The sequence below is a fragment of the Grampus griseus genome (assembly GCF_964374135.1).
Source record: "Grampus griseus genome assembly, chromosome: 9".
In the NCBI taxonomy this organism is placed as follows: domain Eukaryota; kingdom Metazoa; phylum Chordata; class Mammalia; order Artiodactyla; family Delphinidae; genus Grampus; species Grampus griseus.
In genome coordinates this window covers 74,928,157-74,940,696 of record NC_139003.1, presented here as the reverse complement: position 1 = coordinate 74,940,696, position 12,540 = coordinate 74,928,157, and the positions used below count along the sequence as shown (strand labels likewise).

The 12,540-nt window shown below is 42.4% G+C and overlaps 1 protein-coding gene across 1 annotated transcript in view; it reads right to left on the bottom strand.

Annotated features, from left to right (window-relative positions):
- GPNMB (glycoprotein nmb) overlaps positions 1-12,001 on the bottom strand; it is a 28,540-nt gene extending 16,539 nt beyond the window's left edge. The window contains exons 1-4 of the mRNA XM_082661929.1: positions 11,834-12,001; positions 4,226-4,378; positions 2,170-2,313; positions 30-179 (exon numbers count right to left, since the gene is read on the bottom strand). Coding sequence (XP_082518055.1) covers positions 30-179; positions 2,170-2,313; positions 4,226-4,378; positions 11,834-11,903 — 517 coding nt within the window. The 5' untranslated portion in view covers positions 11,904-12,001. The remainder of the gene's footprint in view (positions 1-29; positions 180-2,169; positions 2,314-4,225; positions 4,379-11,833) is intronic.
- Between the last annotated feature and the right edge of the window lie 539 nt (positions 12,002-12,540).

Genomic DNA, 12,540 nt, shown 5'->3' with positions numbered 1-12,540 from the left:
GAAGCTAAGGGGGTTTGTAAAAGTCCAACCAAGTGTGTGGAACACAAAGACGAAATTCCATTTTCGGGGGTGAGGGAAAGGCTTCCCGTGATGGCCTTGTCTGGTGCCATTTCCCCAGTCACCATCCTCTGTCCATGCTGTCCAGTTGTAAACATATGGGTCAGGAGATGGACCAGTATCTAAAGAGAGAAAGGAACACGCCATGATTGACTCAGAATACTCAATGCTCTTCATTGAATTAAACACATTTTCATATTTTTTCATAACTCATTTAAATATGGTTGGAGAACTAAAACCCTAATATTCAGAATTCATCTAATGGTACCTTTACGACCTGTGCATTTTTCTGCCTACATGTTATATTTCAATGAGTTTTATATAAAGCAATTTTTCAGGAAATTTAGAGCTATCACTTAATATGTTTATCTTCATATTGGGTCTCCAAATCACAAGCATATTCAAACCAAACTGAGGGATGCTGTATCTTTTTACTTTGATACACTCTCTCTATCTGTAGCTTTTTTTCCCTGATTCATTTGACATCATGACTCTCCTCTCCTAAAGACTTCAGCACACATCTCCAAAGAATAAGGACATTCTCTTACATAACCACGTCATCGCCACGCCTACCACAGTCAAGGGTCACATCATACATTTGGCTATTTTGTTTCTTCAAATGATTCAGAAAAAAAAAAAGAAATATGCCTAGAAATGTAGATAGATGATAGATACATAGATAGGTAGATAGATAGATGGAAACAGGAAAAAAATGTTACATTTGTTGAATCTCGTAGTACCTGCTTTCTACTTTTCTGTATGTTTGGGAAAACATCAGTTTTCCATTTTAAACAAGTCATGATCAATATCTTTTCATCTAGAACAATCCCCCCACCCTCTTGTTTTTTTTATGTCACTGACATTTATGAAGAGCCTTTTTATTTATCAATCTACTACAGCCATTATTTTTTTATTCTTAAATTGTTCCAAATATGGCCAGTAGGAGCCCCTCTAGCTGCCTTCCGTGTCCCTGTGACATGTCCCCATTACTCCATTGTTTTCTGGGACAACAAGATGTCCCTGGTTCATGTGGTACTTTCCCTGTCCTACACCTGGAATTAGCCATTTCTTCAAAAATTCTAGTTTCTTCTAGTGGTGATATATACTTTATATAACTTTTCATAAGTCACAAGGACTCTTTCATATAAAAGTGCTCAGAGGGTTAGATTGCCATTTGAAACATTCATAAGAATTAACTTTTTTAGAAGGAAAGAAAAAATGCTACAGACGATTGTAAACAACACTTTTTAATTATCAAACTCTTTCTACACAGAATTCATTGTTTGCTTCATAGGAAGATGAAGAATTAATAAGAAATAAACACATCAACTGTTTCACAGAAGTTCTAAGTAATAAAATGAGATCATAACTGCACTTATCAGCCTTGTTACTGACTGAGGAATCTCAGTAATTACCTGAGCTTTTAAGGCTGTACACTTCTAACAAGATAATCCCCCTTGATGTATTTGTAATCATTTGTGCTCTTTAACATGGGCAAAGAGCTTATCTGCTTTAACTAAGAGCAAAGCAACACCAAAATAGACACATCTTAACATTTGTGCTAGGCACACAGTTTAAGGAATTCTTGTGAGCAGAAGCCTATCTGATTAACAAAGATCTGACAAACTGACTATTCTTTGAGTAGCCAGAAGAAGTCCAAGTAATAAAACCCAAATCTGAGAATCAACAAGGTATTCTCTGTCCAATCAACTGGGCACTAAGAAAAGGCCAAGCCTCGGGACTTCCCTGGCGGTCCAGTGGTTAAGACTCCAAGCTCCCAGTGCAGGGGGGCATGGGTTCGATGCCTGGTCAGGGAACTAAGATCCCACATGCAGCAAAGGGCAGCCAAAAAAAAAAGGCCAAGCCTCCCAACGTAGATTTGAGGAGAGTTCCAAGTAGTGGAGAGACACCCATTGGCCGAAATGGATTTGACTGATGTTGATGGAGGGACATATTCACATTCCCTGTCATCCAACTTGAGGAGGGGGTGACAAGGGACAACTGCAGCATCTTGCATTTATAGAAGTACCTGTGAGCATTAAGGTTTATGAGGAGGGTCTCCAGTAGTTAGGAGAACTAGCATGTTCCTGTAATGTGACTAACATTCCTTACCGTTTCTGAAGTTCTTCTCATAGACTATGTTGCCACTGGCACCTTCCTGTTGGCATCTGGGGAATACCAGGTTCACTGCGAATGTTATAGTTGAGCCCACCAGTGCCGGCGCATCACTGGTAAGGAGTGCCTGCACGCGGCCTCCTAGGACATAGAAAAGTGGAGCTCAATCAAACACCTCTGTTCCCTTTCACTGATAAACAAAAAAAAGTAAAGTTAAATCTACAAATAAGAACCAGAGGATCCTTATGCCTCTTTACAAACTATTTGCAGAATTCTTCACTTTTGCTGTCAGAGTACAACATTCCAGAAGACAAACTTAAAAAGTCAGACCAATTGAAGAACTCTCTAACCACAGAAAGAACATTTCCTTAAAATAATTAAAAATCTATTTAATTGGATTGAGGAGACAGGTATTAAAGGTTTGCAATTTTCAATTTCAAGACCAATGACTGAAGGATTCATTGGCTTTTGATATGAACAGAAAGATATTAACTTTCTGAGAAACCACACTTTTGAGATGGTCAAAGTGCCCTGGAGTCTCAGAACTTCTGAAGATGACCATTCCCACATCAGTTACTTAAGTTTGAGGCCAAACCTGCTTGCTCTTCGAAATCTTCCAAGAGGCACCAGTTGCAAATTTCTAAGGCGATATTACTGTGCGTGTGGTGGGGGAGAGGAGTTTAGAAAGTGATAGTGTTGAGATAAAGGAAAGATTGCCAAATCCAGGTGCCTCCCACTTGGTAGCTAGAGTGCTGTCATTCATGGACGCACCATGAGCCCTGTGATCTGCAATCTACAAGACTAACTGAAATAAGAAATTACAGCTGTTTGGTGGATGCAACCGAATCAAACTTACAAGCTTTTGCACAGCCAAGGGAACCATAAACAAAATTAGAAGACAGCCTGCGGAATGGGAGAAAATATTTGCAAACGATGTGACTGACAAGGGATTAATTTCCAGAATATACAAACAGCTCATACAACTCAACAACAAAAATCAAACAACCCAATCGGAAAATGGGCAGAAGACCTAACTAGACATGTCTCCAAAGAAGACATACAGATGGCCAATAGGAACATGAAAAGATGCTCAATATTGCTAATTATTAGAGAAATGTAAATCAAAACTACAGTGAGGTATCAACTCACACCAGTCAGAATGGCCATCAACAAAAAGTCCAGAAATAATAAATGCTGGAGAGGGTGTGGAGGAAAGGGAACCCTCTTACACTGTTAGTGGGAATGTAAATTGGTACAGTTACTATGGAAAACAGTATGGAAGTTCTTCAAAAAACTAAAAATAGAATTACCACATGACCCAGCAATCCCACTCCTGGGACTATAGCCAGACAAAATTATAATTCAACAAGATACATGATCCCCTATGTTCACAGCAGCACTGTTCACAGTAGCCAACACATGGAACAACCTACATGTCCATCAACAGATGCATGGATAAAGAAGATGTGGTACAGATATACAATAGACTACTACTCAGCCATAAAAAAGAATGAAATAATGCCATTTGCAGCAACATGGATGGACCTAGAGTTTATCATACTAAGTGAAGTCAGAAAGAGAAAGACAAATACCATACGATAGCACTTATGTGTGGAATTTAAAATATGACACGAACCTATCTACGAAACAGAAAGAGACTCACAGACATAGAGAACGGACTTGTTATTGCCAAGGGGGAGGAGAGGTTGGGGAGGGATGGACTGGGAGTTTGGGGTCGGCAGATGCAAACTGTTACATATAGAATGGATAAACAACAAGGTCCTACTGTATAGCGCAGGGAGCTATAGAACTATATTCAATATCCTGAGATAAACCATAATGGAAAAGAATATTAAAAAAAAGAATGTGTGTCTTCATTTATATATGAACATATAAATAAATATATATCGGAATCACTTGGCTGTAAGCAGAAATTAACACAACATTGTAAATTAACTATACTTCAGTTAGAAAAAATTGAATCACTATGTTGTACACTTGAAATTAAAAAAAAAAGAAATTACAGTTGTTTTGGTTGAGTCTTTTGATTTACCTTTCCAAGAGTTTTTCCACCTCGAGTCTCCCCTCTTCCACACTGGATAGAGTTTTTCATTCCAGTCATTTTCATCTGATGACCAGCCATTTAATTGCCTGTGCTCCCGCATATAATCAGAAGGTCTTTCATTGCTCAGCACATCATGAACGCCTATAAAAATATTGGAAAAAAAAATTATTTTGTCTACCTCATCTCTCATTTAGTATTATCTAACAATGGTTAAAGCAACTTTTCACTTCATAAGATTGGAAAGCACATACATAATATTTCCAATATGTGAAGCAGATAGAAGGTGCTTTTTAAAAAAATGTGTACTGGAAATACCTTGAATACAAGTACTCAGACCCTAGACCCTATCTCTTTACGTACTTTAAGTGGATCAAGGAAAAGTTTTGAATGTCAGCATTTCTTAGACATCATTTGGTTTCTCAAAACATGTCTTCTGAATATTTGGATTTGATACACTATCATTAGGAAAGACAGTGATGCCAATGATCTTCAGAACAGTTTTTCATCTTTTTCCATTCTGAATGGTTTACTTGGCTCAAGGAGTACCAGGCTGAGGAATGCCTCCAAGGTTCCAGGAGACATGTACCAGTCCTGGAGGGCCCACTGCTGAACAAATGTTTTTATGGCCCAGCACATGGTCTGTCTTGGTGAACGTTCCATATACAGTTGTGTAGTATTGTGTTTTTTTAATGTCACTTATGTCAAGCTGGTTGGTATTGTCTTTGGCAACTTCTCTGTTCCTGTTGATTTTCTGTGTGCTTGTTATTTCGTTACTGAAAGAGGAACGTTGAAATCTTCAACTGTAATTATGGATGTGCCAATTTGCCAACTTTGTCTTTCAGTTGGCATTATCTGCTTTATGTATTTTGAAGCTCTATTTTAAATTGTTAAGTCTTCTTGATGAATTGACCCTTTTAACATTAGGAATTGGCTTTTTTTTCTTTGCTAATATTCCTTGTTCTGAAGAATACTTTGATATTAGTGCTTAGTGTTTAACTGGTACATCTTTTTCCATCCTTTTACTTTGTTTTACATATTTAAAATTTTTTTAATTAATTAATTAATATTTATTTTTGGCTGTCTTGGGTCTTCATTGCTGCACGCGGGATTTCTCTAGTTGTGGCGAGTGGGGGCTACTCTTCATTGTGGTGCTCAGGCTTCTCATTGTGGTGGCTTCTCTTGCTGCGAAGCACAGGCCCTAGGCGCGTGGGCTTCAGTAGTTGTGGCACACGGGCTCAGTAGTTGTGGCTCACGGGCTCAGTAGTTGTGGCTCACGAGCTTTAGAGCACAGGCTCAGCAGTTGTGGTGCACCGGCTTAGTTGCTCTGTGGCATGTGGAATCTTCCCAGACCAGGGATCAAACCTGTGTACCCTCCATTGGCAGGAGGGTTCTTAACCACTGTGCCACCAGGAAACTCCCCATCCTTTTACTTTTAACCTATAAATATTTTTATATTTGAAGTGGGTTTCTTGTAGACAGCATATTGGTTTTTTTTAAAAAAATAGTCTAATAATTTTTACCCTTTATTTGGAGTGTTTAGGTAATTTACATTTAATGTAATTATCAATATTGTGGGATTTGTCTACTATATGTTTTCTATTTATCCATTCTGTTCTTTATTCCTTTTTTCTTCTTTTCTTATACTTACTGGGATTATTTTTGGATTCCATTTTATCTGCATTATTGACTTATTAGCTATACCTCTTTGTTTTGAGTGGTTGCTCCAGGGTTTATAGTATTCCAATTCTTTTAAATTTCTTTCCAATCTTGATGTCTGTCTTTTTGCCTTTCCTGATAAGTCTGGTGGTCACATTGTCTGTCCTTTCTTTGAGGACTGTAGCAGACAGTTCCTGCCTGCACCTGTCCTCTTTCTCTTGTTGCAGAGTTTTTACCATAATGATTCAAAATTCTAGAGGATCACTTTCCTAGCTTTCCTTACAGTTTGGGCAGGAACTGATGATTAGATCCTGGCTGACGGGAGCTGAGTGTAAGTCTGATGGAGGCTCTGGGAAACATTTTTCTCTATTATTAAAAAAAAAAAAGTGGGAAAAAACTCCATTTTTTCCTCCTGAGAATTGATTTTGGAGACAGTAGTATAATGATGTGATGCCTGGACTGTGACAGCCATATTTAACCATGAGGGAAAAAATCTGAGGAAGCAGGCCAGCACACCAAGGGTGTCAGAATAGATGGATGAAAAGAAAGAGTCCTTGACAATATTGTTGAGCTCTTCCTCCAGCCTTGTCTACCTTTGGGTGGATTGAGACAATAAACGTCTTACTCAACCTATTTGAGTATCTGTTACTCACAGGCAAAAGCTCCATTGTCTATAACCCTTGCCAGCTCCTAATCATACACTGCTATAAACTGTTGTCTCATCTAGTCATATGGTCTTGTGTCTTGGTCTGGTTATGGACTCAGAGCCAGGAACGCTGCCTTTTCTCTTACATCCTGAAAGAGGCCTCCTATGAGGGGCGGTATTTAGAAGGTACTCAGAGAAGCCATACTGAATGGATGCCACTAGCCTCTGCCTTCTATTCCTCTTTGTTGGTAGGAGGAAGGGGAAGCATGTAATTGCCTTCTTATAATGGAGGCAGATGGAGTGGGAAAGAACATTGAGCTGGAAGTTATAGAACCCACTACGAAACAGGCTGTGGGATTTCAGGCCATGTTTCTTCTCTGGACCTTCACATCAGGCAAAAAACCACATGTCCTGTGATACTGTGAGATAGTATCTGTTTCCAAAAAGGAACAAAGTGAGGGCAGGAAATTTATGTTTATCAATAAATGTTTATTATAACTGGAAATTCAGTTGAATGTTGAGTCATGGAATGGTAGAATGTTCTATATAGAAAGAACTAAGAGTAGTTCGTTCAAATCCTTTCATTTACAGACGAAGAAATTCAGGCCTAGGGCTTCCCTGGTGGCGCAGTGGTTGAGAGTCCACCTGCCGATGCAGGGGACACGGGTTCGTGCCCCGGTCCGGGAAGATCCCACATGCCGCGGAGCAGCTGGGCCCGTGAGCCATGGCCGCCGAGCCTGCGCGTCCGGAGCCTGTGCTCCGCAACGGGAGAGGCCACAATAGCGAGAGGCCCGCGTACCGCAAAAAAAAAAAAAAAAAAAAAGAAAGAAATTCAGGCCTAGAGAAGTGATACGATTCACTCAGAGTCATCTGTAATCAAGTAGAAATGAAGATTGGCATCTTTGAGTCCCAGGATCAGTTTTTTCTACTCTTCCGAAGTCTTCCTCTTCCTCAGATCCTGAGTGAATGTCAGTGTTTCCAGAAACATAATCCAAACACAGATTTCTCCACTGATTTTAAATGTCAAAAGTCTGGGCTTCCCTGGTGGCACAGTGGTTAAGAATCCACCTGCCAATGCAGGGGACACGGGTTCGAGCCCTGGCCCGGGAAGATACCACATGCTGCGGAGCAACTAAGCCCGTGCACCACAACTACTGAGCCTGTGCTCTAGAGCCCATGCGCTGCATCCACTGAAGCCCCCGTGCTCTAGAGCCCATGCTCCGCAACAAGAGAAGCCACCACAATGAGAAGCCCGGGCACCGCAATGAAGAGTAGTCCCTGCTCGCCGCAACTAGAGAAAGCCCGTGTGCAGCAACGAACACCCAACACAGCCAAAAAATAAATAAATAAATAAAAATAAATTGAAAAAAATAAATGTCAAAGATCAAGGAAAAATGCAAACTTAAAAGGCAAGTGACAAGGAATAGACACATAGGCCCATAGAACAGACTATAAAACCCAGAAATAGACTCACAGATATGCCCTACGGATTTTTGCAAATATAATCCAATGGAGAAAAGATAGCCTTTCAACACATGGCACTGTAAAAAAGTAAAAAACATAGGAAAAATCTTCAGGTTCTAGGTAGGCAAGAATTCTTAGACTTAACACCAAAATTTATAATTTTTTATTTTTTATTTTTTTAAATAAAAAATTATAATTTTTATAAAATTATAAATTATTTTGTAATTTTTAATTTTTTTTAATTTTTTATAATTCTTAGACTTAACACCATAATTTATAACAGGAGAAACTGATAAACTGGGCCTCATTAAAATTAAAAAATTTTGCTCTGTGAAATACCATGTGAAGAGGGTAAAAAGGCACATTACAGGGAGAAAAATATTTGCAAACCACATTTCCAAAACAGGAATAATATCTAGAACATATAAAGGATTTTCAAAACTCAGTGTTAAAAAATCAAATAATCCAGGTAAAAGACCTGACCAGACATTTCACAGATGTGGATGTACAGAAGACAAAGTAACACATGAAAAGATGTTCAATATCATTAGCCAGTGAGTAAATGCACATTAAAACCACAATGAGATATCACTGCATACCTATCAGAAAGACTAAAATGAAAACTACTGACATCAGGGGCTTCCCTGGTGGCTCAGTGGTTAGGAATCTGCCTGCCAATGCAGGGACCATGGGTTCAAGCCCTGGTCCAGGAAGATCCCACATGCCACAGAGCAACTAAGCCCATGAGCCACAACTACTGAGCCCCCGCACCACAACTGCTGAAGCTCGTGTGCCTAGAGCCTGTGCTCTGCAGCAAGAGAAGCCACCGCAATGAGAAGCCTGACCACCACAACGAAGAGTAGCCCCTGCTCGCCCTGACTAGAGAAAGCCCACACGCATCAACGAAGACCCAATGCAGCCAAAAGTAGAATAAATAAATTTATTAAAAACAAATGACATCAGATGTAGGTGAAGATGTAGAGAAACTGAATCACTCATACACTGCTGGTGGAAATGGTACCGCCATTCTGGAAAACGGTCTGGCAGTTTCTTGTAAAACTAAACATGCAATTACTATGCAACCAAGCAGTCGTACTCATGGGCATTTGTCCCAGAAAAATGGAAACTTATGTTCACATAAAAACCTATACATTAATGTTCAGAGCAGCTTTACTCATAATAGCCTAAGCTGCAACAACCCAGAAATCTTTCAGTGGGCGAATGGCTAAACTGTGGTACATCCATGTAGTCCGGCATACCCCTCAGTGATAAAGAACTGGCTACTGATACACACAACAACCTCAATAAATTATGTTGAGTAAAAAAGAGCCAGTTCCCCTAAATTACATACTGTATGATTCCATTTCTCTAACGTTCTTGAAGTTACAAAATTATAAAACTAGAGAATGGATTAGTGGTTGCCAGGGGCTGGGGGTTGGGTGGAGTGGGAAAGGGAAGTGGGTTTAGATCTTTGTGGTGAGGTGACTGTTCTGTATTTTGACCGTGTCAAGGTCAATATCTTGGTTGCCACATTGTACTACAACTTTGCAAAATGTTACCATTGGGAGAAACCCCGTAAAGAGTACATAGCGGGGACCTCTTTGTATTATTTCTTGAAAGTGCATGGGAATCTATAATAACCTCAAAATAAAAAGTAGAATTAAAAAATAAAATAAAAAAACCCCAACAGTAAGACTTCAAAAAAGAAAGTGGGGAGGGGAATAGATGTGAAGGTAAATGGGGTCACACCCAGCACCCCTGTGGCTGTTCCCTCTACCCTTCGGACGCTCTGCTCTACTAGCAGAGACATGGCGGCTTGGCCACTTGTGAGCTACTCTGTCAATAGCCTCTCCTTCCTCTTTTTACCACGGCTGTGACTGGAAAATGGCAAGGAATCCCTTGGTGTCTTATATACTGCTAAATTCTACCCATCCTTATTTTTTGCGGCCAGGATATTTCTTCTTAAGGCAAGGTGAAGCCAGGCACAGCAGGTTTTGTTACGTGGTAATAGGTTGGGCCTCCTCTCAAACTGCCGGCCAGCCTCAGGCTGATCTGCCTTGCTGAGCAGAGCAAGGGGGTGCTGGTGGACCGGAGGCTAGAATTAGGTGCAGGGGCCAGTCACTCGTGGTCCAGCCCCACGGCTGGCAGGAAGGACAGCGGCTGCCACGAAAGCCTTCCTCGTCCTCGTATCCGCCGTGCGGCCCTTCCCCCTTGCCTGGGACAGGGGAACAGCGCCAGCTTGCCCGGCCTCCCGGGGCTGTTGCAAGGCCCCGTGCGGCCCAGACGAGTGACAAATCCCTGGTCGCCGCTCTCCGGCCCGGCCCCGCGCCGGCACAGCCCCTGCATCTGGGCTCCTGGGTCAAAGTCACTGCTCCTCTTCCTGCCCCGTCACCGGCCTCAGCGCTGGCGGCACAACTGGCCTCCCGACACTCTCCTCCCCTACCCCCCAGCCCAGGTCCCCATCCCGGAACCCCAGCACCGCGGGCTCCCGGCGCGCCCAGCGCCCCCCACCCCCCATTCCACGAGCCTGCAGCGCCCCCCTCTCTTTCTCCTCCACCCAGCCGCCGCCGGGCATCGCACTCTGCAAAGACCTCTTCGCTGTAGGGCTTTTCTCTCCCGCTGGGAGGAGTGAGAGGAACGCGTGCACGTGTGTCCAGGATCCTCCACTCTCAGATCTGGGCCCAGCAGGTGAAAAGCCGGACCTGGGCTCGTTTGCTCACCCGTTAAAGAGTGGGAGGACCATGTGCTCCACAAAGGGGGCTGTGAGGACTAGCCGACTGATTTAAGGCGGCCAGCTCAGTGAGCACACATGGTGGGTCCCTTCTCAGCGCCTACCTTCCCCCCCTCCCTCCCGTGGGGTCGTCTGGCAAAATCAGGACTTTTCCTCCAGGGAACGTTGTCACTCTACTGGAGTGAGGTGGAGTGGACCTTCTGGGAGATGTCTAATTCACTTCCTTCTCCCACTCCACTGGAGGATAGGGGCTGCCATGGCCGCCCATCCCCTGGACTGGACAAGTGGGCCACCGGTGAGCTCAGTGGCTCGCAGCTCTGGCTTCCGTTCCAAACACAAGAGGAGATTTTTAAACAAGGATGCTCCAACCCCACCTCCAAAGATTCTCATCTCATTGATCTGGGCATCAGCATTGTTAAAAAGTCCCCAGCCTCTACTCTAACTAGAAAAGAGACCCAGGGCTTTAGCGCTTTTCTCAGTATCCTCACTACAGTGGCAGCAAACTCCTGCAGGTCTGTGAAAACCTATCAGCAGGATTTTTTTTTGTCAAGCGGCTTGTGGGATCTTAGTTCCCTGACCAGGGATCAAAGCTGGGCCCTCGGCAGTGAAAGCGTGGAGTCCAAACCACCAGGGAATTCCTTCAGCAGGATTGGCGATAGCTTCTGGGTTGGGATTATTAGAAAGTCTGATTCCAGATTTTGGGCCCCATTTCATCTGAGGCTCTTTCCTGTTGGATGGCAACGAAACAAAATTTAGTGGGTAGCGTTGCTGTGGTCTCAAGCCAGAGACTGTGCCCTTCATCACCGCCCCCCCCCCCGCAATGTCTCTAACAGAGTGGGTGGCAATTTTGATAGAAAAAAGCTCCACAGCAGAGGGGCTGCACGTCTTTCACTTCAAGAGCCTGGAGCAAAGAATGGGGACTGAACGCATTCTGCCGTACTTTCAACATCCCCAACGGTTTTCAGAAGAAGAAACAAGTGAGCGTGAAATCTTCCTAAAGTCCAACTTTGGGCTCAGGCAGAGTTACTTCAGACAAACCCATCACTTCAGACAATAGCCAGAGAATGGGTTAAAAATACAGAAATGGACAGTTACTCACGTTTGGCAGCATCAAGTGGCAGTCTTGCAGCCAGCAGCAGAAATCCCAGGAAACAGTAGAGACATTCCATGCTGAATTCTCACGGATCCCGGCAATCAAGGTTTAACTTGTAACTCCTCTGGCTCCATCCGCTAAGAGCAACAGTGTTCTGGTTTTTGCTGTGCTCCACTCCTTATTTTCATTAAATATGGGCCTCGGGGCAGATCATGTGATGGTATTAAGCTGCATGGCTTGATCTGGTCTCTGGAGTTCAACCACTCATGTGCTTCTGACTCACTTGCTCTTAGTATCTATTTATTCACTTTTCAGATGCACACCATTGCAGTGTTGCTATTCCATATTTCTAGTTAAAGGGACTTACTTTCCTATGGGTCCTATTTTGATAGCCTTCCCCAAATAAAATTTCAATCTCCAACCTCACTGATTTTTTTAATTTTTAAAATGTTTTGTTATCTTATATTTTGAATTAGATTCTGTTCATTCATTCTGTTCGTTTTTTTTTTGAGCTTTTGAATTTTATTTTATTTTTTATACAGCAGGTTCTTATTAGTCATCAATTTTTTAAAAAATTTATTTATTTTTGACTGTGTTGGGTCTCGTTTCTGTGCGAGGGCTTCCTCTAGTTGTGGCAAGCGGGAGCTGCTCTTCATTGCGGTGCGCGGGCCTCTCACTATCGCGGCCTCTCTTGTTGCGGAGCACAGGCTCCA